Source organism: Dromaius novaehollandiae, chromosome 6 (assembly GCF_036370855.1).
Source record: "Dromaius novaehollandiae isolate bDroNov1 chromosome 6, bDroNov1.hap1, whole genome shotgun sequence".
NCBI lineage: Eukaryota > Metazoa > Chordata > Aves > Casuariiformes > Dromaiidae > Dromaius > Dromaius novaehollandiae.
The window spans coordinates 23,353,562-23,380,752 of NC_088103.1; the positions used below are offsets into that span (position 1 = coordinate 23,353,562).

At 40.4% G+C, this 27,191-nt stretch overlaps 2 protein-coding genes across 4 annotated transcripts in view; one reads left to right on the forward strand and one right to left on the reverse strand.

Annotated features, from left to right (window-relative positions):
- The first annotated feature begins 50 nt into the window (after positions 1–50).
- On the forward strand, positions 51–21,085 carry AP3M1 (adaptor related protein complex 3 subunit mu 1). 2 transcript variants are annotated; one of them, XM_064513863.1, is made up of 9 exons: positions 51–180; positions 10,049–10,324; positions 11,043–11,214; positions 13,098–13,235; positions 15,298–15,383; positions 15,768–15,901; positions 16,575–16,782; positions 18,555–18,699; positions 20,008–21,085. In XM_064513863.1, the coding sequence occupies exons 2-9, from the start codon at positions 10,052–10,054 to the stop codon at positions 20,106–20,108; spliced, it is 1,257 nt and encodes a 418-aa protein (XP_064369933.1). In that variant the 5' UTR covers positions 51–180; positions 10,049–10,051; the 3' UTR covers positions 20,109–21,085. The 2 variants fall into 2 exon arrangements, with proteins under 2 accessions (XP_064369933.1, XP_025950694.2); XM_026094909.2 differs by lacking the exon at positions 51–180 and adding an exon at positions 1,629–1,664.
- A 2,448-nt stretch (positions 21,086–23,533) lies between these two features.
- The window catches only part of VCL (vinculin), a 69,662-nt gene continuing 66,004 nt past the window's right edge, over positions 23,534–27,191 (reverse strand). For both annotated transcript variants that reach the window (XM_026094885.2, XM_026094887.2), the window contains 2 exons: positions 26,810–26,914; positions 23,534–26,139 (listed from right to left, as the gene is read on the reverse strand). In XM_026094885.2, the coding sequence (XP_025950670.1) occupies positions 25,993–26,139; positions 26,810–26,914 (252 nt within the window). In that variant the 3' untranslated portion in view covers positions 23,534–25,992. The remainder of the gene's footprint in view (positions 26,140–26,809; positions 26,915–27,191) is intronic.

The following is a 27,191-nucleotide window of genomic DNA, read 5'->3' on the forward strand; positions in this document are numbered from 1 at the left end:
TGGTGGCGGGGTGCGCCGGGGCGGGCGCCGCCGCGTCCGCTGCTGGCCGCTCGGTGCAGGCAGCGCCCGGGCCGCCCGCGCCTCCGCCGGGGGGCGGCCCCGCGCCGCGCCGGGCCTCGCCGCCATCTTGGCCGCTGCGGCCGGGAGCGGGACGGGCCGCGCTGCGCCGCGCCGGGGGAGGTACGTGGGGCCGGGGCCGCCGCGGGGGCCCCCGGGCGGGCGGGGGCGCCGCGCCACGGCGAGCAGCGGGGCGGCGGGAGGCGGCCGGGCAGGGCCGCCCCGTCCCGTCACGGGCGGCTGTCGGGCGAAGCCGGGGCCCTTCCTGCCCCGTTACCCGGGCGCCGGGTGTTGCATCCCCGCCTGGGCTCGGCGTTGCCGCTCTGCTTTCTCATTGCGAGCCCCCCCGAGTTGCCTCGGTGGCTCCGGACCGCGCCCGGCTCCTTCGGGGCATCTCGGCAGCGGCGCTGGCTCAGGGGAGAGCGGTGGGAGCAACGGCTCAGGGACGAGGGCCTTGGCCAGGCCGCTTGTTCTGCAGCCTGCGCTTTAACCTACCGGTCGTGCGATAACGGTCGTGAGGTGACTTCCCGAGACCTAGTATAGGAAAGGGAAGCCTGTGCCAGTGAGCGTATATAATTTTTTTTTTTAAGAAGCACCTAATTTTACCAGGTGTTTTGCAGATCACTCTGTGCACACGTCCAGCTAAAACAGTCTGTGTAGATTGTTCTCTGAAACAATAAGTAGTGATGAGAAGGAGGGATTGTGCGTAGGGAGGTCGTTTAATTTAGTTTTTACAGGAGGAGACAAATTCATCATGCAGGCAAGAGCTTTGCCCCTGCAGTTTCCCATTTGTAAAGTCAGCGGTGGCTTGCCTTAAGTGAGTGTATGTGTTCCCACCCCCAGGTTTGTTACCTTAATGGCCCTCTTGTGTCTGTACAGCTCCTTGGCTTTCTCTGGATCCGTTTTAAAAAGAGTCAGCAAACCAGTATGTTGTCAATAGTACAATTTCCCTGAACATTTGTTTATGCTTGGAAACATAAATGAGTTGGTCACAGTGCAACTGAGGCAACGCAGAGAGGAGCTGTTAGAAACCCGGAGATCCCAGTGAAGTGGAGCTGCATGTAGCAAGCCCTGGCTGGTGGGCAGGGGCTGCGTGGGTTACCCTTGGGGCTGACTGGTTTAAGCAGGGTAATGACTCCTCTGTGCTTCCTTCTTCCTTCCCCCACATGTTGTCCAAATTTCTTAGGATCTGGGTCTGTTCTGGTACAGGGCCTGCTTAAGCAGAAGTTCCCAGGAGAAGGGATGCAGGACCTCCTGTTTGAGGCTGTATGGGAAACCTGCAGTAAAGCAACATTAGGGCGGGTGAGCTGCAGGAGGGGTAGCACCCAGCTCACCGAATCTTACTTTGGCACCATTGCTGCAAACCCAAAAATGTTTCTGCTTGTGCTATAGTTGCTTAATTAGCAAGCGTCCTTGTGAGTATAAATTTCTATAGTATGTGCTAGAAATTACTCCATTATCATCCTATGCTGTGTACTGCACATTGCTTCTGCCCTGGTACTTGGGTGGAGGTTGCAGCTTGTTTTGTTTTGTTTCAGGAGTGCTAATCTGCTTTGAAGTCGCAATGCACTTACTATCTTTTCAGTATGCTGAATGGTTTGCACCCAGTAAGTGTGGCTCCAGCTGAAAGAAGAGGTTCACCATGAAATGTAGCTATTGTATAAACAACCCAGCCAAAAATTCATAACAAATAATGAAAGTTTATGTTCATAGAAGGCAGACTGCAGTATGAGAGAGGAAAAGCTATTTTGCAAGAAAAGCACGAGCAAATCAAACTACTCATGCCAGAGGTAAAATGATGGAAGCAGTATTTTACAAAGGGACTGACTACATCAGCCATGAGAATGATTCAGCCAGCTTTTGCCGGCAGGTTTGGATTGTACACAGCATCTCGTCTATTTACAAAAAAAACTGAATGGTATTTCACTCTAAATGTCAAGAATTTAATCCATGCTATGTTGGATGCTAACTCAAAGTACAAACAAATCTGGTTTTGAAAAAATGGGGTAGGTAGAGTCTCTCCAGTCCTTGTGAACTTACCTGAAAATTCCTCACAGATGGCAAATTAAATATTAAGACCCCTCCACGCGCTCTAGTGCTTAATTTTGCCATCCTTGCCCAAAAATGAAGCTTTCTGTTGTGCAAAATTACTATGACACAGTTAAGTCCCAGTTACTCCTTCAAACAAAATTCCCCTTACAAGTAGTTCTGCTTTAGGCAATCTTAAATTCTCATGATAAGATTTACTTCTGAAGGAGAAGTTGAAGTCCTTGAGGTAGAGAGGTATGAACAGCAGGTGACAAGTGGCAGATGCACTTCGTAGCTGTAATGGCAGGAAGAAACCTGATTAAACCTCTTCAAAATGTAGAGTTCCTTCCTCTTATCCTCCCATTATTTTCACCTACCTTATTTCCTATGTTGCTTTTAAAACTTAAGTAATACACAGAAAACAAGTGAAATCTTTTTAATGCTTCTTCAGCAAACATGCATCAAAGGCTGCTTTTTAAAAGGAGCTGCTTGGAAATCTCTTTAACACTTGGTATTATGAAGCCTGATTTTATTCATTCGGATGGTAAAGTTAAGGAGTGCAGCTCTGTGCTCTTCTTGTGGAAGAGAAAGGAAAGAAAAAACGATAATTTGTCTCCTTTCTACCGTCAGGATTTTGAACTAGTTGTGGCACAGTGCACACACCTTATAGTAAGAGCTGTCATTTACAGCAAGGTTGCAGTGATACTGGTTGGCTCTGGTCTAGTATTTCAGTACTGCATGGCTCTTTGGGCGCTGTGCATGTCCTTTCTTGAACCTAGAATGGCTCTTAAAATAGAGCATATGAAAAAAGAGCAGTATAAAGCTGGTGGCACCATCTCTCCAGGCTGTCATAGTTGCTGGAGCAGTGTATTGGGACAGCATGATGGAAAACATCTTCCCAAAGAACTGTTAGGGGAAGACTTTTGTTTCCTATGGTCGAATCCTGCTGCCTTGGCCATTCACAGTTCTCTGGTTTGGCTGGAATATGAGCCTAGTTATCAGTCTGTTCCTGAAAATCCCTTTGACAGGAAATGTGACAAGACATTGACCCTATCAGTGTCAATTTAGTCCTCCCTATCTGTTTATTCAGTACCATTTCCAGAGAATGAATTTCTTAAATGGTCCCTTAATAGTCCTAAATCAACTGATTTTGATGTAATTTGTTTTAGAGATGCTGTTCCATCTTCATGTGAAAAATGTAGTTTTAGCAATCAATTTTTAATTGGTTTTTTTCTAAGCAACTGTATTAGATTTTCAGCTTTTACAGTAAAGCTTTCAGTTCTTGCAGAACCCAAAGGGAACACAATTATTCAGTATCTAATACTGTTCAATTATTCTGGATCTAATATTGTTGTGTTGGGAATATATATGCAATTGCCAGCAATTAGAGGATTTATGCTGAAACTAAATTGAATAAGGACAGCATGCAAACATATTATTGGAAAGCCTGTATGTCAGTAGATGGAATACTGCACGAATTCTTATGCAGGCTGTGATTGTTATTGGTAAAACACATGGAGGTGGTTGGAAAGGTTGTTATGGATACTAAATACTGATTTAAGGCAATTTCATCATATTCTCAAAAGACTACTTCCTTTCAAAAATAATTCCAGAAAGTTATTACCAATGTTTTAAATGAGAGTGAAAAAAAATAAATGTATAGAAAGCGTCTGGGATGCACACTGTTTACTGTTTAATAGGGATGACTTTGCTGATAAAATATGCATCTAAGTAGTTATTGTACAGATGCAAGCACTTGATGGTCTTAGATTAGAATTGCTTTGATTCTGGGACTTTCATTTGAATAACAGGGAAAGACACCAGGCAGTTCATAAGAATGACTGCAAATATATTTTATTCTAATAGTATGTACACTTAAGCTGTGGTATCTTATAAGTGAAAAGATTAATGATACTTGAGCAGCAGCAGTAACTTATGCCAACAGTGATAGGAGCCTTACAAAAATGATAGTTACAGAACACACATATTAATGAGATCTGAGACTTCCAGGTGCATCAGTTTGAATCACAAGTATTTAATCACAACTACTAGTGTTGTATCAAGGTTAGTCCAAATAGTTATATATATGTTCAGAGCTGTTACACTGGCTGTCTTGTAAATGCCATTAAAGTAATCAATAGGATTTTTCTTCATTAGGTTTGCTGTTTTAAGAGCTGGTAAAAGGGGTTGGGGCAATGGGAAATGTAGGTTGTTTAGTGTGTCATGTGAAACATCTTGAATTTGTAGGAAAAAGCTGAACTGCTGACCATCTGGTTGTGGCAAAAATACTAGCTTCAGAATAGAAATAGAACTACCTATTTTAGTTTATTCATTTCTCCAGATTACTTTAAACATTAGATTGCTTTCCATTCTGTTAAGGGCTTTTCACTAAAAGTTCATCTCCACAAATATATAACAGAGGCTCAGACAATCCACTCCCACTAATCCTTCCACCGTTCAGGGCAGCTATGCTAAGTACCGGGAACACAGCAGCTCTGGAATACTTTGCAAGTGATGGTATGTTCAGACTATTCTGGGATTACTTGTTAAAGTACATCCTATATTGAGACATTATCAGTAATTATTACTAGGTCTAAAGGGCATTGCAGAGGCCAGTGATTAATTCCTTACTACCTGGTTTTCAGAGCTTTGACTGTAACTCAGCTCAGTGTTATGGAAAAGCAGATGGCAAGAGTTAATTACATTTTAGAGTACCTAGTTGTAGCTGAGGACAAGCATATGCTGTCAGTGTTGTTCTCATGAACACAGCCTTTCCCTCTTACCAATGAGCTCCACTTTGTCTTGTGAACTTGCTGTGACTTCAGTCCAGATGTTTCTCTGCCAAGAGAGAGAAAAAAGAGTGAAACTGCAATATCCAAATTTCAAACATTTCCAAAATCAAAAGAAAAAATAGAGATTTGGAATAAGCATATTGAAGACACCTTAGCTGAAAACTTGTAGTTCTTTTATGAAGACTTCAAATTCTGGTAGAATAGAAGCGACTGCAGAGAATCATGTGGAATTTCATGCATCAGAGCTCTTGACAAGGATGGGAAATCTGTGAGAGGAAATTGCAAAACCTCTGCTGGGTTACGTGTTGCCGCAGTGCCTTGTGAGATCACTTGCAAGTCAGGCAGTAGTATCAAAGGCTGTTAGTCTGTTAAAAAGAGCATGAATGGCTTGCTCTGGACTAAAGATGCAAGTAATCCATGTACGTCTTTAGTCTACTTCTTAGATATGCCTAAAAGCAGAGATAGAGGAGACATGTCATTTTGAAATATTCCTAGAAATAAACTTTTAGTATTTTACATATGTTGTTTTTATGCTGCCATCTCAAAGTGATCTCTGTATACAGTACTGCAAAGGTCTGACAAATCTTTAATTTTGGTCATGTGTTTTTGTTACTGTTTTTTACACTTAAGAAATTTGATTCAAGACCTTTACCCTGAAAGTGTCCCAGTTCTTAACCTGCATTGCTGTCTAGCCACTTGTATCACTTATTTGACCTATTGGTCAACTAGATTGTATTTCTTATGTTGCACTGTTTTTAATCTTTTTTTTTTTTTTTTTTTTTTTTTTTTTTTTTTTTGCAAAGCTAAAGCTCTGATGAGATAGAAGGAGAAGGTAGGGTAATGAGACATAAATTCAGGGGTGCCTAGATGTCTTAATGAAGTCTACCATTGAAAAAATAGATTAGCTGGGAAATCTTCTGTATTGCAAGTCCTGTAAGTAGTTTTAGTTAAATGCTAGCTTACATAAGATATTTTTGTAGTAATACCAGTTGTAAGATATCCATCATCAATATCCATTTTAATTGGCTGATGCCAATTGTTTGGCAGGGTGTTTCCCAGCAGGTCGAGGGAGGTGATCCTCCCCCTCTACTCAGCCCTGGTGAGGCCACATCTGGAGTACTGTGTCCAATTCTGGGCTCTGCAGTACAAGAGAGACATGGAACTATTGGAGAGAGTCCAGCATAAGGCTGCAAAGATGATCAGGGGACTGGAGCATCACCCCCATGAGGAAAGGCTGAGAGAGCTGGGCCTATTTAGCCTGGAGAAGAGAAGACAGAGAGGGGATCTTACCAATGTATACACATATCTGAAGGGACGGTGTCAAGAGGATGGGGGCAGACTCTCTTTAGTGGTGCCCAGCAACAGGAGGAGAGGCAACAGGCACAAACTGAAACACAGGCAGGTCCATCTGAACATGAGGAAAAACTTCTTTACTGTGAGGGTGACAGAGCACTGGAACAGGTTTCACAGAGAGGTTTTGGAGTCTCCTTCTCTGGAGATATTCAAAACCTGCCTGGATGCGATCCTATGCAATGTGCTCTAGGTGACCCTGCTTGAGCAGGAGGATTGGACTAGATGATCTCTAGAGGTCCCTTCCAACCTCAACCATCCTGTGATGTGAGATAAATCAAATGAATTGGTCTTGCACCTAACGGATTGGTACTCCCACTGCTACTAGAGCTTCTCTGTTGTCAGCAGTGGCAGAGAGAAGCAAACAAGCTGAGCTGCCCAGTTACTGATGGGGTGGGAATACCTTGTGCCAGTTGGTATCCAAGTGTGCACTGCCTGCTCTGCCCTTGGTCTACACAGAGAGAGCTTCCAGCTTTCCAGAGCATTTCAACTTGCATTTCTTAGCAGCATGATATTGGAACTTGTAAAGGAGGAAATGAGCATGTGTGGGGTTTTGAAGGGAATTCTTGTGCTCGAAGTAAAGTAATAATGCATAATGCGAAATCTTCTAAAAATTGCCAGAAGATATGCTAGGCAGCTAGGTGGGTTTTTACTGCTCAGCATTCCACAGATACTGTAAAGCTGTAATCTGCCAAGCAAGGTCCCCCGGATCAGTTTGTTATTCCAGTTTACCACGTGGCAGCACACTCATATGAACACAGCTGGTATCTGGATGCTTGCGGCAGGAACACAAATGAGTAGATAGAGGCAGTGGTCGAGTGCTGCTGCCCTTTCTGGCTCCCTGGGACCTCCTCTTGCATCTCAAGTCATGGTCTCATATCATGAGTGGGATTTCTGGCAAAAGAAGTGGCTGTGCTAACACAGTCATTTCATCTACCACAGGAGCTTGCTGTGATCCCAGTATAAGTAAGTGACTGTGTTTGGTTAGCAATTACGTTGGCATGCTGGACTGCCATATTTGTTTAAGAATACAGTAACAAATGCAGTAGTTTCTGATCAATAGAATCTGTATGAGCTTTAGCAGGAGAACAACTGCTAGGGCTTAAAAGCACCCCCTAACACACCCCAGGTATACTTTGCCAGTGTATCATCCACAGCTGCCCCCAGTCCAGCCTTGTTTCTTCACAGTAGTCTGTAGATCAAGTCTTCTGTATGTGTGAGTCTCATCAGTGCTAGCGCTGCTGATACTGGAACTCTTCTATGCAGCTCTGCGTGCATTTATTGGGAACTGGGCTTTATCTTTGTTAACAGATACGCTATTGTATCCATATTAAAATGTACAGAGAACTATTCTGAGCTTTATAGCTGATCACCTTCATATGTTTGGGCTGCCTTGGTGTGGAACAATACTGACATTCAGTGGTTGATTATACTTGCCACCATTGTGTGACTATCCAGGAGATTTTGGAGGGGTTTAATGTTCAGCGCTGGCTAAACTCAGAACACATTCGGTTAAACTGGATTAAAGCAATTGTGTCAAGACTCCTTTATAAGAATGCTGTGCTTGCAATATAAAAGTTGTCTGCTTTTTTTTAACAAAGTAAGATAGAGATGATCCATGAGAGGTACAGTGGAAACTTGCAGTAGTGCTGGTTTGTAGATTTGTTTCCTTTCCCACTCCTAGGCAAATTGTCAGTTTCGGTTTCCAAGTTAAACTTCTTTTATATACTGTGTAGGCCTAATAGGATCTTTCCATCCATGTATTGACTATTGCTCTTTGTGTATCTACCAGCAAAGACTGTGCTCATTACAAGAGGAATCTAAGACATGGTAAGGTTGCAGTGATGATGAGCATGCTTGTATCCTGCATGTGAAAGAGCAGGTAGAGAGTAGAACTTGAAAAGCTGTATCTTGGCTCCCTCCCACCTCCACAGTCTTAGATGGAAATAGCATGCTGGCTATTACTCATTTTCCAACTTCTCAGGTGAGCTTTGGAAGACATGCTTTCGTATTGTCAATATCGCTGGGCCCAGACCATTTTTCAGTGTTACAAGTGAGTTGGAAGGTTACCCCAGTACTCGGGACAGTTGAGCACTAGACACAGCAACAAGAGTCCACGCTGGAGCTATGGGTTTTTCCCAGTGCTCTGGCATGCAGTGTTTAGACTCCTTGAAATCTCTGTGGGATCGGGCCATTTACATCTAGATGCTTCTGTGTTGTTTCCATGTTTCTGTGCCAGAGTTATGTCAGCTAAGGAGCAAAGCTTATCTCCATTTTGTGGCATGATCCTGGCCACACTTCCTGAGATGAATGAAAACTGTGGTAGGTTTTGGTAGATGTGTTTGGCTTCTCCTGGGCAGGCAGAATTGGTGGTGGTCATCCTGTCCCCAGTGCCAAAGGCGCTGACGCACAGTAACTGTTCTGTCTCTTTCTAGTCACAACTGAATTCCTCCAAAGGCTAGGTGAACTTTCAATTACTAGCATATGTTCTTTTCACACTCTGGCAATGCAATGACCTAGATCAGGAAGCTGATCTGACCAAAATCTTTTTTTTCTGGCTCAGTTTATGGCTGGACCAGTTCCTAATATACAGTAGTTAACTACAGAGCCACAGACATGCTAATATGAATACCTGGAAGGCAACAAGAATGAAAAGCCAGTGGTAGAGGCAGCTGCTTCAACTACAGAATGAGTCTGTAGGATAGAAGTAATGGGTTAATTGCAGCTCAAGGAGCCTGTGCTTGGTTATACTTTGTTTTGTTTTCTAAGCCTGAATTTAAACACGGATGTTATTTTTTGTCAGAGGACAGTTATACTGCAGGTAGGGCAAAGCATTATACCTGCCTCATGTAAAGGTTGAAGAGGTAAACTGGAGTCTGATAGCATTTATCTGTTCTATAGAAGTGGAAAAAATAATTTGTTCACTTCTTAGTTCAGATACTATTTCACTGAAAGTTGAGAAATAGTCTAGGAATTAGTTTTTTAAAAAGGCAGATAAGCTTCTTTTCCCATGAATAAAATGAAGTATCAGAGGCTGAGACATGTTATTTATTAATCCTGAAAGATACAAGAATGAAAGGGTTACATTCTTTGTTTGGAGCTAATACCTTCCTGTTTCATGAGAGAGTTAGTATTAGATGTAAGATGTGTTCTACAAGCTTTTTTCATGTGTATCAAATACGTCTGAGGTAATTTTGTTTAATTAAAACAGATATAAACTTCTGAGTTTGTGTAATTCTGATAAATTCCAACCCATTATCCAAGGGCCACTTGGCATAGGTCAAAACTAAAAGACTAATCAGCTAGCAAATAACAAACACTGTTTTCTAGTTCAGTAGCTGAAAGCTGACAAACTGAAGATATTTATCTTTAAGAGATATCAGTGCCCAGTGATGTGTGTAAATGTTATGCAAACTCTTTTGTTGCAAGAGAAGTAGGAAACTTCATGTAAAAGGTGTTAAAGGGTGTCCATTCATGTTGTCAGACAACATGTCTAAGTGGGTGCCAACCAGTGAGAATCAGCCTTTCTCAAATGCCAAATAGAGATGAAAGTAGAAATCAAGGGTGCTAGCTTCTTGCTTAAATTGTGATATATATGAGTGACTTAATCCCCTTTGAGTTATTCTGTGGTGTAACATTCCTGTGAATAAAGAAAACGCCATTTAAAAAACAGCAGTAAAGCAGTATCTTTTTCTTAAGTTCATTCACAATGAATGTTAATAAAGAGTAACCATTATAAGGAAGGGGACCTGGGAGAAGAAAAAATATCAATCCTCAAATCCTTTTGTTTGTTTTAACTTGTTCAAATGTGTTTCCAACAGAAAATGATCCACAGTCTGTTTCTTATAAACTGTTCTGGTGATATATTCTTGGAGAAGCACTGGAAGAGCGTTGTGAGCCAATCTGTGTGTGATTATTTCTTTGAAGCTCAGGAGAAAGCAGTCGATGTTGAAAATGTGCCTCCTGTCATCTCAACGCCGCATCACTACCTCATCAGCATCTATCGGGATAAAATCTTCTTTGTGTCTGTCATACAGACAGAAGTGCCACCACTATTTGTGATTGAATTTCTGCACCGAGTAGCAGATACTTTCCAGGTGTGTCACCATTAAGTAATTTTAAGATTGAAATAATTCCAAGGGAATTTTTATGTAAACTTCTTTTAAAGAAAGGCAATAAACCCTCCTGTCATGACGTTCCCCTGGGCAATTTTTAAGTCAAGTGCTGGTTTATAAAGTACAAAGGAAAGGAAGGTTTATCTTGTATATTCATTTGATTTACAGATACTAGTGCACATGCACTAAAGCCCAAATGCCAATTTATAAAAGCTGCCTTGTTTCTGTAAGCTTTTGTACTGTTCATGTTATATTGATGAGCTGAACTTGCATGCAGTCATGGAGCAGTCTGTAGGGAGGGGAGCGATGCTAAGTGTGAGTCTATTTTCAATCTATTTGGCAGATACTGTATATAAAAGAAGCTCAGTAAAGACTGGCTATTACCAACAGATATTCTCCTTATTTCACAGCACTCTTCTGACTGAAGATGTGTTAATGCTCACAAGTGGGAGAGCCCCTGGGACACAAATCCATAGTAAACCAGATTGCATTAATTTCATTGTTCACACTGTCTTTATTTCTAATTACATGGTAAATGCAACCTTAACATGTAGTGCAATCAGGCTATAGAAATAGGTAGTGATTTTCAGCACCGAAATTCCATGATATGTTAGAGGGTTTCCCTAAGCATTAAAAAAAAATTGTAAAGCATTTTAACAGGAATAAAAGTCCTCCCCTTTGTAATCTGTGATTTGTTTAGGATTACTTTGGCGAATGTTCCGAGACTGCAGTTAAGGACAATGTAGTTATTGTGTACGAGCTTCTAGAAGAAATGTTAGACAATGGCTTTCCACTGGCAACAGAATCTAACATACTGAAGGAGCTGATTAAGCCTCCCACAATTTTGCGCTCCGTTGTCAACTCCATCACAGGTATGAACATAAATAATATTCAGAGGTGACTGGCTGCTTAAAAACCAAGCTCCATCGTGCTTTTTAATTAAAAAAATAATACCGTATTAGCCTGAATTTATAAGGTAAGGCCACTGTCCTTCCACTTCCCATAATTAAGGGCTGAATAAAGGCAACTTACTCTGTATTTGCAGTTTAGGCCGGGCCTCTTTGATGTCCCTAGTGGTAGTATCTGGTCCAGCCACAGCTGCTGAAGTCCCTCAGGAGTAGCAGGACCCAGCTCAGGCAGCACATACTGGAGACAGGTGCTCTGGGATTGCTACAGAGCTAGCCCAAGTCTTGAATAACTCAGGGGCACTGGAGAAGGTTATGCATGCTATATGAAATTATTATATGAAGATAAGTAACAGATACCTAATAATAGTCCAATAAATCTTTGCTGGCTGGGAACAAATAGTTTGAGGAGAAGCAAATAGCCTATCCTCACCCCCCCACACAAACACCCTGCCACTATCAGCATCCGTCAAGTTCAGAGCTGGTTTCAGGCTGTCATAAATGGGTATGTCTCACACTGACAGAGGCGCATGTCTGTCAGCTGAGCTGGTGGAATCTGCTTGTCTGGCAAGCGGACGCGAGGGAGGTGAGCCATGAGGTGTCACGTGGGGTCAAAGATAGCAAACTGTTAGTCTGTACGTTGTGTTAGAGATGGGTAGTAGGTGGGCTGCAGGGCCACACAGAGGTATTGCTCGGAAGAGCTGGTGTTTAGGGTAACACATGCGGTCTAGTTTTTGTATGTAAGTCTCATCAGGTTTTATTTCTGTTTTTTTGGAAAAATGGGAGCTTGGATGGCAGTAGTTACACTTCTGAAAAATGTCTATGTCATTAATGGACCAGATGCAGCACTGTAAGGGGAATTAAGATGCCTCAGCCAAGGGCTGCAGCCTCAAATCCTCTTGTTTTACCACACAGGCACCTAAAGCCTCATTAGAAATCCCTAGGAGCCTAAAGTGCCTGCCTAGGACGGCCTCCGTCTTGTCAGTGTCAGCAGCTTAGCCCCAAGCTGGTGGGAACCCACAGGCTGAGAGCTCTCCCACCTGCCTGGCCTGGCAGCTGAGCGCAGCTCGCACGTGCCTGCTGCACCCGGCAAGGCTGTGAAGGGCACAGGGCACAGCCCCAGCAGCTGCTCCCCTTCAGAAAGGCGGTTAGAGTAGGGAGGTAGTTGCCTCTCATCCCCCACATCTTACAGCACTGAGGCAGGGTTTAGTAAGGGTATTTTTAGTGAGGTTTTTTTTACCAGCCCAAAAGAATGAAAACTTTAATTTCCTGCCTCCTAGGAGAGGGCCTAGTCACCAAGTTATGTAGAAGTGATGACTGTTTGCCCCTGCTTCTCAGTGAAGCTGTCTTGCTCTGCACAGCGCAGCACCACATCCATACTGAGCTGTAGCCCTGTCCGGACAACAATGAGAGTGGAGGGAGTTTTTTCCACTGTACTGGAAGTTCAAGATCAGTTACCTAATCCCCAAAAGAGAGATGATTTGTTTTTCTTTTTAAAGAACCATCATTTTACTTTATTACTAGGTGGCTCAGGAAGCCCTTTTCTCACACTGGGTGGTGTTAATAAAAGCATTTGAGTGCTTTGGGGAATCTAGCCCCCCATCTACTCCCACTCAAATCTTTTGCTGACTTGAGCCTTGTACTTTGCTGTGCAAAGTATACGGTCTCAGAGCTATAAGTCTGGACATATACTTGAAGTTAATTCAAGTCACTTAATGAAATTTTAGTGGTTCAGATTTTAGTTTGCAGTTCTCAAGGGTCAGATTCTGCTTTTGATTCATAACTGTGATAGCTGGAACACTCCTCTTGTAATTACTTACTGATTCAATGAGTTTCTTTTCATTTTTAAGGCAGTAGTAACGTGGGTGACACACTTCCCACTGGGCAGCTGTCTAACATCCCTTGGCGCAGAGCAGGGGTAAAATACACAAACAACGAAGCCTATTTTGATGTCATTGAAGAAATTGATGCAATTATAGACAAATCAGGTAAGATGACATGTGAAGTCATATTTGTTTGTTGTATGTTTTTATATTTAGCCACTGATGTTTAGAGAGAATACAGTCCAACTGCTTTTCTGCATTTATATGTATGTTCTATATACATATATCCATATCTTAAGTAAAAACACATATTTACACAATACATATTTAAAATATGTAAAATGCCTCAGCCAATATGTATTTAAAATATGTAAAACATGCCCAAATATATTTTTAGTTCATTTTATAATAGCAACATGCACTAGGCTGCTTAAAGAACATGCTGTGCACCTACAAGAAGTATTCCGTACTTAGATACTTAGTTTGTATATTGATTGTCTCTTAAGAGATACAAATAGAAAAAAGAAAAGCTTTAAATGTGATGACAAAATTATCTATCTCCCTTGTTCCTGCCAACAGTTTATGATGGGTCCTCATAGGCCCTCAAGTGAGCAAGACTAAAGCAGTCATTAGCTGTCTTCTGATAGCAAGACAAAACTTGCTGCAAAATAGCCAGATGGTATTGTTTTTCTTGTGTATAAACTGGAGCCAGATGTTTTGAAGCAGAACAGTACTCCTCTCCTTTCTGTAAATAACAGAAAAATGATGATATCTTCAAATACAAAAATCTTTAATATGAAATTTAGCAGACTCCTCTTCAGAGCTAACTTTTGTGTAAATGTCACCAGTGCTAGGAAATGGAAAAAAGCTGATCCAAAAAGAAAACTGTTGGGCTGTGGACAAGTGCCTGCTGTTCTGTTCATTAGCAGGGCCCACTGGCTATTAAAGCTGAAGATTGTATGATACCAGTTTGTGGCGGTAGAGAGGGGATTAAATCTCTGATTTCTTAATTCAGTGCTGCTCTTAGTAACAGTAGTCAGTGTTTTTTTGTCTCCATACACCAGTTCAACACACACTTCAGCTATAGTCATACTAGAGTCATAAACGGCCGTTGCGCAACCCTTATTCTCACTGTCATGAGACTAAAAGGTAGTGGGGATCACAGTCAGTACAGCCTGATAGCTGATTACTCCCCTAGCTCAATAGCATTCGTAAGAGCAGTATGTGTGCCCAGTCTGAGGAGCTATAATCAAGACCCTGTGTGTGTTTCTGTATGTATTTCAATCCCAATTAGAGTGTGAGACTACTGAGATTATTTAAATTTACTGAGGACCCACTGCTGTAATCCTAACTACTCTTTTCTCCTCTGATTGCTCGGGGACTTGCAGTGCAAGAATCTTCTTTCCTAACCTTCATTAGGACTAAGCAGTAGATAAGATTGCTCCCCTAGAATAGATCTTATCTCGTTTCATAGGCATATGGTTATATGCATTAATCTGAAACAGGATCACTTCTTTTCAAGGGAGGTATTAACCCCAGTTTCTCCTTCCTTTTAACTGGGTCACCAATAGTTTCTATTTATCTTTTAACAACCTTTGCTTGTAGGGCTAATTAGTCCAGAGTCCTGCTCATGCCTGTCTGCCCTTATTGGGCATTTAAGGAAATGATCCTTTCCTGGGCAAGGCACATGGTAATCCTGCTTTTGTTTTTTTGACTATAGATTTATTTAACATCTAGATGAGTATTTAATCCTACTATAAGATAAGCCACACGTCAGCTTTGGAAACCAAGCATAACAAGATCCCGAGCTTCATAGCACAAACTTACTGGATGTTGATGTTGACTGTTTTGATGTGCTTCAGCTCCCTGACACCACTACACAACTGGCTAGTTTTGTGGAGACAGAGGACAGGGGTGAAAGAAAGGAAAATTCAGAGCTTGCATATTCTGAAATTCTTATCTGCTTATTGCTGGGAACCAGTTCAAGCACATCCAGTACAAATCCTGGTAACAGCTTGCACAAGTATAATTTGCTGATTTCGGACAAGCTGTTTGCTCTAATTCATGTGTTTTAGCAAGCTGCCTAGGCCACAGGTAACTGGAATGACCCTTTCTGTCTGTGCTTGGCATGTTGTTGAGTGCTATGTAAGTGGCATCTGTGCCCTCTAGCTGCACCTCACATTTGTTATGCCCTTGATAAGTTGTGTCCTTTTTTTTTCTTTCCCAGGTTCCACAGTCTTTGCAGAAATCCAAGGTGTTATTGATTCATGCATTAAGCTCTCAGGAATGCCAGATCTTTCTCTTTCTTTCATGGTAAATTTAGCAATCTACTTGGCAATTTTAATTTCTCTGGATTTATTTTGCTTAATGATCAGATTTAAACAACTGTAAAATAATGCAACAACTGCTTCATATGTTAGCCGTGTGAAAAAAAAAGTATAAAGCTTTGCCTTCTACTGTAACAGTTGCTGCATGTTCAGTAGTTGGAATGACTTTTGTCTGTACGCAAAAATACAGGAACTGTGGTACCAGGTCAGACCAGAAATCCATCTAGCTGAGTAATGTGTCTCTAATAATGGTCAGGAAAAATACTTAAGAGTGTAAGAAATAGGAAATGTGTAGAGTTTAGTGGCTAGTTCAAACTGCTGACACTTTGTGAGTTTCCGCTTACCACTTTGCCACTTCATACACTTACAGAACCCAAGGCTGCTGGATGATGTCAGCTTCCATCCATGTATTCGGTTCAAACGCTGGGAGTCTGAAAGAGTTCTTTCGTTTATTCCTCCAGATGGGAATTTCAGATTGATCTCCTACCGTGTCAGCTCACAGAAGTATGTGTGGAATAGACATACTGGTTCCTTAACTACACCATTTAATACTTTCCATGTGGTTAACTGCAGATTTCCCATTGTTACAAGGGGAATTTGCATCATTGCCAAAATGCATGTTCTCTGTTTTTTGTCTGATCTGATGCTCTGTCCACACTAAAACAAGAAAACAGTTTTTCAGCAGAACTGCTGATACTAAACAATCACTGGTCAGTGGCATAAATCACATGTGATTGATAGTAATATAGGGCTATTCACTCCTGGTAATTGGTACTGCTGATTGATAGATCTTTGTGATTAAATCTCTGTATCCATAGAGGATCCTAAACTTCATAAAAACAACAAAGAAAAAAAAGCCTAAGCCACAAATACCTGCACACTAAGTCTCATTTGACTGGTGGCTGTTTTGAGAAGTGAGATTACTTTGAAAAAATACAAAGTGGGAGGAAAGAGATTAGGAAAAGTGGTTTGGAAGATTTTTTTTTTTCCCATAAATGATTCTCCAGTAATAAAAATCACTTGAACAATGATGTTGAAGAGCTAAACATCTTGCTTGAAAGAAATTGGTTCTAACTTATGCCTGCCAGAAACATAAGGTCTGTTTATGAAAAAGAGCTTTATTTTCCCCATTAGAGAAGTAGCCAGGATGCATGCAACTACTGTCTTCTTTCTTCAGTTTGGTGGCAATTCCTGTGTATGTGAAACACATGATCAGTTTTAAGGAGAACAGTTCTTCAGGAAGATTTGATGTTACCATTGGACCAAAACAGAACATGGGGAAAACAGTAGAAGGAGTTGTCATGACAGTTCACATGCCAAAGGCAGTACTTAACATGAACCTCAGTTCTACGCAAGGCAACTATACATTTGACCCAGTAACTAAAGTAAGTCTTGTATTTTTATTTATTTAAATATCTAAGATGACATTAGAGTAAGCTATACATACTTCAGAGTCCTGGAACACTGTTCCACACATACAGAAAACCTTCCTTCAGCCTATGAGTTGAAAAAAGTGAATTTTAAAAAGCAAGTTTTAATCTTAAGACCCAGGTGTGATTTCTTATTATATCAGTCTGCACTCCATTCCCCTGTCTCCTTCACCTCTTTTCTCCTGCACATTCACCTCTGTTTTTTTTTTTTTCTTTAATTGATGCAGCAGTATTTTGCTGGTGGTTTCAGCTATGGTGAGAAAATCTGGAGAAAATGCAGCAGACTTGAAAATAGGTAGTCAGAAAAACAGGAGGCAGGAGATGCAAGTCTTTCCCCAAAGATCTGCCTAAAGACATACAGGAAGAAAAATGGTAAACAGATAGTCTGAAAAACTGTATCTATCTTGGGAGTCCTGCTTTCTTACTTCTCAGTTGTGGTTTGTAACCTCAATTTCCCAAAGCTCCTGAAGCGTTTTAGTCCCCAGGAACCATTTTGCTGGAATGCGGTCTGAGCTGAGCCATTCTGCTGGTTCTTAACACCCTGTTCTGAGCTTTCTGCTGCTCTTGGAATTTCTCAGTCAGCACTTGATTTGAATTGGAGGTGAAAGCTCTCCAAATAACATTTGGTTTTAAAAGCAACAGACACCAATCTTAAAAAAAAAAAAAAAAAAAAAAAAAAAGCCCACACACAAACAACCCACAAACCCTGAAGTCGCCTTTCCTCTCTGCAAAGGACAGAAAAGACAGGGAGTCATGACTGACAGAAATAAATTTTACTGTTTTTTTTCCTCAAGAGGTGGGATAACTGTAAGTGGATTGTTGTGTTCCTGGTATCCCCTGCAACAACTTCTCCCCCTACTTGCAGTTTTGTCCCCTTTTTCAGTACTTAAGTCTTCTTGTTTTTCCTCTTAAACTAATCTGTGATAAGCTGTGACAAGGCTCAGCTCTAAAATAGCTCTTAGTAGTGCTGTACTGAAGGGATGTCTGACTTGTTTTGCTTAAAATCAAAACTTTATGTACCTCAACAGCATGGTGGAGCTGATTACACTCATCAGGCTTGCTCTGCTTGTGCTGCCTCTCACTTGGCTCTACAGAAATTCTGGGCCTGTTGCTATGCTGTTTGAATTTACCACACACTTGGATGGTAACTGCAAAACCTTGCTTCTAGAAGTAGGGAAAATTGAGGGTTTTTTTCCTGCATTTAGCAACAGTTTTTTGTATATGACAAGAACGACAACAGCAAAAAAAAAAATCCCTCTTATGGGTGAGTAAAGGGCCAACTGTCACATGTACCTTCTTTAAAATCTAGGAATCAATGGCAAAAAAGTGTCTCTTAGCTAAGTTACTCTGTCTTAAACATCTTTTGCTAAGCACCTGCTCCTCTCCTGCTCATTCCCATGCTTAAATACCTGCTACCTTTAAGCTCACTTTGTAGACCTATCTGACCTAATGTGACAATGGGGTCAGCCATTATTACTAAGAGAATGAACCCTATTAAATGCACAGCCCAACTAAGGAACCCTGATGAGGCATAAGAAAGGCTGGGAAAGAAAAGACACCATACCTGCAGGAACCCTAAGTATGCCAACTCGCCAACCAGGGGAATTATTTTCAGGGCTACTAGACCACTTACTGTATCTAGCCTGCAAACTAAGGCTTGACCTGAACTTGGCCTCATAGAGGGTTTCCTAAAATGGTACTGCTACTATTCTCTCTTTCCTGACAAGGTGTTAACATGGGACGTGGGCAAAATTACCCCTCAAAAGCTACCAAATCTCAAGGGTGCAGTGAACCTACAGTCCGGAGCCCCCAAGCCAGAGGAGAATCCAAGCTTAAACATCCAGTTTAAGATACAGCAGCTTGCAATTTCAGGTGAGTGGATGTTAGGTAAAATTGATGCTGGTGGAACAAATGGAATAACAATAGGAAATGGAGCCTTACTGTTGTTAATCTTTCAACTGGAGGTGCTGAACTGAAGTCAGATTGGACTTGGTCCAGACAGGTGAAGTCTGGTTAACCTAAACCTGACACTTAACCCTGCTGGCAGAAAATTGCGAGTTCCCAATTGCTTTGCCCAGGAAAGGCTGTGAAAAAGTGTACAGAGAACACAGTTTTGTTAGTGAAAAATGATGAATGATGATTTAGCATGCTGCCTTTGATTTTCTTTAGCCTTGTACCACTAAAGCTATTTCTGCTGGTCAATACACTCTATTAATTTTAAAGATTGCCCCTTTTGTTTTTGCTTTCCTTTTGTAACTAGTTAGTTTTTCATCTTCAAAATAATCTGCACATGAAATCAGCATGAAGTCTATAGGGTAAGTGCAAAAGCAAGTTTAAAGCAAACTGAAGGCCTCAGTCAGCAAACACTTAAATCACATGAGCAGTCTGTGTGCAAAATGTTTCTGAGTAGTCTTTACAGAATTAAGGCCTTAACAGAATATACCCCATACAGCAGAGACTCAGATTTAGATAGAAGGAGGATGACTGAAGGCAGCAGATGAGAACCAGTGGTAGTACATATAGTATCTGTCCAGGTTGGTACCAGGTTACCGTTCTTTTGTATCCTGGACTATTTTGTTAAGTAAAATAATGGTTTGTCCTAGTATAACAACAGAATTCTACAGTGCCCTCTTAAACTTGCAGTGCACCAGTCTAAATTTAGCAAAACATAGTAGATGGAATGGCTAGATGCCAAAGCTAGTAGACATATGAGAAAGCAGGGGCCAACCTGAATCTGTTAGGTAATTAATAGCTGCTGGTATTTCCCAGTCAGTAACAGAGGGACTGCTGGTCCTTGAAATTATAATTTAAAGAGTGAAGAAAATTTTAAAATTTCTGCTTTGCTTTATCCATGTTACTAAGAGCAAGGGTGTACTGTGCACAGGCTGTGGAAGATGAACTAATTTGCTCAGTATTTCATCCCTGGGAAGGAGGATGTTGATTCATTGAGTAGAACAGGTAAGAGTTGTTGTCCCCCTCCAGGCTACCAGCTAGGACTGGGTGACAAGAATCATTCCTTTTGCTGCCTCAAAATGGACGAACTGATGAAGGGGTAGGAAGGAAAACTAGCTTCCTAACTGCTTTTAACATGCTTGAAGAAAACAGAGAAGACTTTTAAGCAGACTGACAAGATTTTTAGTATTCTGCCTTTAACTTTGTACCCTTACTTTTGTTTTCCAGGATTGAAAGTAAATCGCCTGGACATGTATGGAGAAAAATACAAGCCTTTTAAAGGTGTCAAATATATTACAAAAGCAGGAAAATTCCAAGTCAGGACATGAGAAGATGCTCTACTGCCAAGAGAAAATTCCCCTTTAAAAGGGAAAAAGAAAAAAACCCACTACCATAAATGACTGCTTAGTGACTTATGTTGCTATTAAGTAGGTGCCAATTAATAGACATTGATTAGTTTGAGATCAAAGCATTTGTGCGCAGCAGGTCTTAAAATGAAAACGTAGCTTATTTTTTCTTAATATGGCTTTAAAATAAGGTACCTTTTTTTCTAATACACCTTCACCCTTTTTTACTGAATTGTTGTGCTGGTGAATAGTTAGATATAGGTAATCCACAGAATGTCACAAACACTACACTGCCAAATCAGATACCAAAGCAGAGAGGCCAAGCACATTATAAAGCCTAGACAGGCCATTGGGAAAGTCTTGTGGTAGCACATTTTGCTGAGAAAGCTCAGCTATTCTCATAGCCAGCTGCAAGTTGGTATTCCACAAAGCATCATGTAAACCCTTCAGAAATAGAGAACAGCAGAGTGGTGGAAAGGGCTCCCAGACGGGCCTTGGGCATAGCAAATGTCACTCCTGAGAAAGAGCTTCTGATGAAGGAGAAAAAAAAGCAGGAGGGGAAAAAAAATATTTTCCTTGTTTACAAGAAACTGCCTTTCTTAAGAAGCATTTGCCTTAATCTGCTTTCATTTGTGCCATCTGCAGATAAGCTGATAAAAATAACATTCTGCATTAAATCTGGGGGTGGTTGTTGCTTCAGTAGTCCACTTTCTTTCCATTCAGTCTCATCATCATATTCATCATTTTTTAAGAATACAGGTGCAGAGAGTAAGATCTATTTTTTATGTGAAGCCTGAGCTTTGATTCAGATGTTCCACTTGTTTGAAGTGGATGCCACCTGATTTGTGCCATGTGTACATTGGAGCATAGCTTTTAGATAGCACAGTAGACGTGTCAAATGTATTTAATGGTTGTGTGCTTTAATGTAATGAAATAAAGGGAACTCTACTGCAAATCCATCTTCTCTTGTGAAGTCATCAATATTGCAAACTATTTGTAATGCTCTTGTACACAAAAGACGTCTGGTCCACAGTTAAATGATGACTGTTTGCTACACCGTCATTGAACATGATCACTATGCAAGTATTTACGGTCTAAAGAGTATATTCAGGAGCATGGTAGGTAAGCTCCCTTTGATTTTCTAAATGGAAGACAATTGAACAGTCACAATCTGCACACTAAAGTTGTAACAGTGATCATGCAAAGCTGACAAAATTTTTCTTATACATCAGCATAAGCTTGCTATCCCTGTAAATTAAGATATGTCCCACAGTACCTGTCAGGTTTAAAACAATGCATTTGGTCAGTATGTAGTAGGCTGATAAACAAGTTTCAGAACTAAGAAAGAGCGGGATACTAGAGAATCTTCATTTCCCTAACCTATTTAAGTTAGAAATTGATAAAGAGGTACTAACTTTGCTTAAGATCAGTATATGAACTAAATTCATTCAGTAGCCAAAATTTCAAACTTAGAAACAAAAATGATTTCAAGTCTAAAAAGAAAAAAGAGAGAACAACCTACCTGAACATTGGCAGCAAGCCAGTAAGAAAAGAAAGGAGCACATTCTCTGTTGCCAACTTCAGCAGTATCACTAGGGTAACTAGCCTGCAGACACTCAGTTTGAGTTTTTGAACTGACAGTAGATTATTGTAGATAAAACAGTGCTTTTAAGAACCAGTTTTTGTAAGAAAGCCTTGTATTATGCAGACACACATTTCTTGTGTATTAAAAGGTGCAAAGCTTCTAGTCTACCATTTTGTATTTGGGGGATCATCTATCAGTTCATTGCTCATTCTACTGTTCTACTGCATGTTACAGTAAATAACATCCTTCAGTTAAGCCAATTTTACTAAGAGTCTTGACTTAAGACGTAATTGATATGTCCTAAGCTTAAGTCTTGAGTACTAGAGCTGCTGTCTACATTAGCAGCCTGGAAATGCTGTAATATCTCTATTCAGAAGTGGTACCATTATTGAAATGGAACATAATGTAGTATCAAAAATGGCTGATTTTAAACACTAACACTTCCCTTCAAGACTGCATTTTAGCGTATCACAGTTTTAGAACAAGCCTTGCCAGTCTGCTGTAACTCAGCCATAAAGGAAAGATACGCACAGCTCCTGGCTCTGGAAGAGCTCTGATCCACACTTGGTGCCACCAGAGGTTGTTGCCAAAAAGAATTACACTTATCCAGTAGGAAAGGCACCCTGAGTCCAAAGACTCTTTTCCTCAGGGAAATGGTTTTCCGTGTGTAAGGCTTACACCTTCCACTGTGGGTGTGCTGACTCCTGCCATTTCTCCACACACAGAAAACTGCACCATTTGCAGTAGCGGGGGACTGTGTTCACAGTCTCTTCGATAAAATAAACTGCGCCAGCACCTATATGCATAGTACAGCTTAAGAAATAGAATAGCATTACTAAGGAATTAGTATTGCCAACTTTCCATCTAGGTGTCCAGCTCTGGGAGCACTGACAAAGGTGAGCATCTCACAGGTTCTGTTCCTTCTTCAGATATGGAGAGAACAACACGAAGATAAAAGTGATGTTAAGCAAGAAAAATGGAACTTAAATTCACGTTTCTGACAACTGGAAGTTGTCAACTGAAATTACAACAAACAGTATGCACAGTTCAGCCTAAAAAAATAAAAAGAACATTTTTGGGAAGGGAGAAGGATGAGGTAGAAATGGAGCATACATTTTTTAGTATTTGCTGTTAACAGTCTCATAACATATATGTAACTCATGACAGCCTCCTCCCCCAACATTCAGGAGAAAACAGCAACTGAAAGATCTATATTTCATGTAGTATTACTAAATTCCAGGTGCCTTCCTGCACTATCAGACTATATTCTCCATCCTACGTCACCAAGAAACGTTGATTTTGTGAAGCCAAAACATTACGTATGCTGTGCTTGTAGAAATTTTTATATAGAGAAAGATTTCATGAATGGGTGATAAGAAGTTCTTGCGCTGAAGGACTGGAAGAAACAACAGTGATTCCATGCTAACTGCCCTTACATTCAGGCTTGCAAAGTGAAATTCATTGTGCTTGCCACAGTAGTGGTTCTTTCCTTCTTATTGACAGGATCAGACAAATCCCATCTCAAGTTTTCACAGTTTTGCTTGACAGTACTAGAACAGATGACACTGAAGCCTCTGCAAGAAATCCCATTTCTTCCCACTGGGCCACAGCTTCCGATAAATTATTTTCATTGCTAATTTTACTGTTGCAAGAGCAAAGGCCCAACTTGTCTAGTTCTCTTTTCCTGTTTCAGGTGTTCTGCACCTTTCTGTTCAGAATACGTAAAACTCGCTATTATTTTGCTTGAGTATTTCTGGTGCTTCAGTTTTTTGCTTTCCACTGTTAAAAAGCTGTCAATCACCAGGTGTTAATACTCACAAGCTAACATTTGTACAAATGCATTTTTATTGTTTTAACAGAAACAAAAAGGTTGAAAATATTAGACTATATAACACATTTTGGTTTATAAATGAAGTTTTATAGTGGTAAAACATTTCTAACCAACATTCATGGTCTTTTTCAAATTTTGCTGCATTTCAGGTCTGAAGACCAATAGTGTTCAAAAAAGCAGTAATTGGATAAGGTGGACAAGCATCTCAGCTTCTACAAAACACTTCAAGAACTCATAGCAAACATTCTGAACGAGTATCAAAGGCAACCATGATTCATAACATTCCCACAAACATTCCTCAATAAACAAAAAGTGATCTTTGGCATAAACAATTATGTATTAAAGGCATTAGTAATATTGCATTAATATCAGTCAAGCAACTAAACAGTGATGCTAAAAAATATCTCATGGAAAAGCCTGAATTTGGGGGGGAAGGGGAGGGCACTGAAAAGAAATACAGGAAGACTATTCAGAAGACTGCTTAAAAATAACCCCTACCTATTCAGTGTTATTTACTATTAAATAGAAATGACTACATTACAGTTATGTTAAAGATCTGGTATAAACCAACCAAATGCAAGACATTCAGCTTAAGGCTCTGGCATCTCTTCCTCCCTCTCCCTGTTACAGGTAATTACAGGAAGAGAACAATAAGGAAAGATCCTAAGTACCATGTGTTTCATAATACCCAGACACAGGCAGTGAATTAAGGATGAACACACGCTTTCTCTTGCTACGGTCAGTTTGAGGCAGAGGTATTATAATCAGGTTAACTTCCCTTTTTACATAACAGTGCAGTAGAAAGGGGAAAAAAGAAAATCCAGGTATAGAATAACTGTTACAGACAGGCAAAGAACAGCAGACTATATTGTCTCTCTCTTCCCTTGATTTGTTAGACTAACTGAGCAATTCTTCCACAAGGGCACTTTAATCAAGGTGGTTTGACCACGGAACAATTTTTAGCAAATGGAAATTAAGGGGTCCTCATGAGGTCAGTGCTGCTCTGGGTAGAAGTTTGAAAGAGTTCCTCACAAACATACAGAGACCCATTCTAAAACAGTAACTCCCTTTTTCTGTCAAATGCCAAAGGAGACTACTGAGCAATTAACATGAATATACATAAAGGCATGTTCGATTATGGAAGCATAAAAATATCCCAAGTCTATTTTATTAATAGATTTTTTTAAAAAGACATACTAACACTTTGTTCAATTTAGTATTACTAGGACCTGAAAAGGTTTTTGAACTTCAGGCCTCTAAATATGTTTAAAAACAGTAAAAATATCTGAAAAGGTTTAATATTAGGAACCACTGCCTGTCAGTAGCCATCTGACTACCTAAATGTAGGATTTTGTGTCCCTGCAGTACTTGGATTCAGAAAAGCTTATGCAACTGCTATTTCATTGCTGGAAAGAAGAGCAGAGAGGCAAAAGGTCTTATTGAATTGAACATTGTTATTCATCTTTTAATTTCTACCATGAGTGACTAGAACAACAGTAGATGGAGGGATAAAAGAAAAAAAGTAGAATAATGCCCTGTGTATGTGCTCATTTGATTTTCAAAAGGAAGGAGCCAGGGCATGACATTTTCTGGTCCTGGACATGATTATATTTGTTTTGAATATGTACAGCTAGCTTAAGAGAACAAGATTTTTCCATTCATATCACTAAAGTGAGCAAGAAGGAAAAAGTTCTGTGATTTAAGGCCTTCAACCATAAGGCTTAAGCTGCCCAGTGTGCCACGAACATCCACTGCGAAGCATTTCAGGAGAGAACAAGAGTTCTGGAATGCCCACCTACAGGATGACAACAGGGTGACAAGGACAGCTCCAGTTCTTGTTGGCTTAATGTATTGTCACCAGGCAAAATTAACAGCAAGAAAAAAATCATTTTGGCAATAAGACTTGCAACCTCACTTTACAAGTGTTCTGCCTTCCTTATCTTTTTAAAAAAAAAAAAAAAAAAAAAACACCACCTCTCATCATTTCTGCATGGTTTAAGAACTGCTAACTGAAACTGTATTGAAAAGTTGAATGTCTATATATCAATGATTTCCCTGTATCACTGCCAAGTAACACTGTTAGTGTCCTAGACTTTCAGTACAAGCTCAAAGTGAAGTCCATGTATTATATCATCACATGGAAACTACCAGAATATACAGTGCATAAATGAAATGTGCTTTTGGGATTACAGAATTCATGAAGAGAATCTTCAAAAGCAAACAAAGGATAAAAACCGTCTACTATCAAAAGAAATTTTGACTTGTGTGATACCAAATGCTTTCCGAAGATATTTGAAATGCATATTCATATAATTCATACCCTTAGAATGGGGCATTAGCATAAGCTAATTTTAAGCTCGTTTACAGCACCTTTTGCTGTTAATATTTTTCTTCTGTTTCCAAAAAAAGGCATTTTATGTTACAGAAAATAATACTTATGTGGCAAGCATCTACTGATACCACGGAGTCTTTCTGACCCAGCGAAGGGTGAATCCGGCATCTGTTCTAATCTTAATGGAAGCTGCTTCAGCTTCTCTCACAGTTTCCTTTACAGACTGCATGAGGTTCTGGGCATTATGAACCAGCATCTCAGTTGCCTGTTAAGAAAGGAAAAGAAGAATTGTTTGCAATGTATCAATAAAGATGGCAGCCTTCTGCCAGTACAAGCATTCTTAACTCAGTCTAAATTATGAGAAGTAAATGAAACAGTCAGTCTCTGGAAACCAGCAAGTAATATACTGACTCACAACGAGACCCTGTTTTTCATTGTCCATTTACTGAAAATCTGAATAAAGCTCAGTGTCTCAGAGTTGACTACTCTCTCTCAGAAGCAGAAAAACCCTGTGATAAGATCTGCAGGATTAGGAAGCTGACAATTGTAAGACAGTTAAGAAACTGTTGAAGAATAAAATATTCTCACTACAGTCCACTAGAGGGTGCTAGTACCCCCCAGATGTCAAACCTGCTCTACGGTTTTGGAAGCAAGTTCTTCTGTTAGCTCTGTTTCTTACTATAAAGTCAAGAGATCAGCAAGCTGTTCATATAACAATTTGAATGAAAATAACCTCGTGGCTTGGGAAGAATTGATGTCCCACTATTAAACTGTAGCCTTTTAACCAGAAACCAAGGCACTAAACTAAAATTAGCTTTACCACACAGCTGAGGTAAGCTTTCCAATATTGAATTCCTGGAACACATCTGATATTATATCTTCTTCCCATAAAACTGTGAACAGTTCACGTTACCATCAAATTTTACACCTCTTACCTGTTCCGATTCTTCATCGCTGATATTAGTTCTGCCCAGCATGGTAGCTTTGACAGTGGAGAGGATTTTGAGTTGTGTACTGATGGTCGGGATTCGCTCGCAGACCTAAGGAATGGGGATTAAACACACTTCACATTGTAAACTGAAACAATAAAATATTGGGTTTTCAGCTAAATCCTTTGATTTTCCTTTAGTATTAGATAAGAAATAAGCATAGGGTATTGGTAGGATACTTGAACTTCTTATTTTACTTCTGACTTGCTATATGAATTCTTTGGAAGAACGGAGTCAACATTTTTCCCCTCCTCTAGATATTCTTTAAGGGTCTACTTAACCAAATACACATCCTGCCATTCCCAACCATCTGAGATGGTAAAAAAGC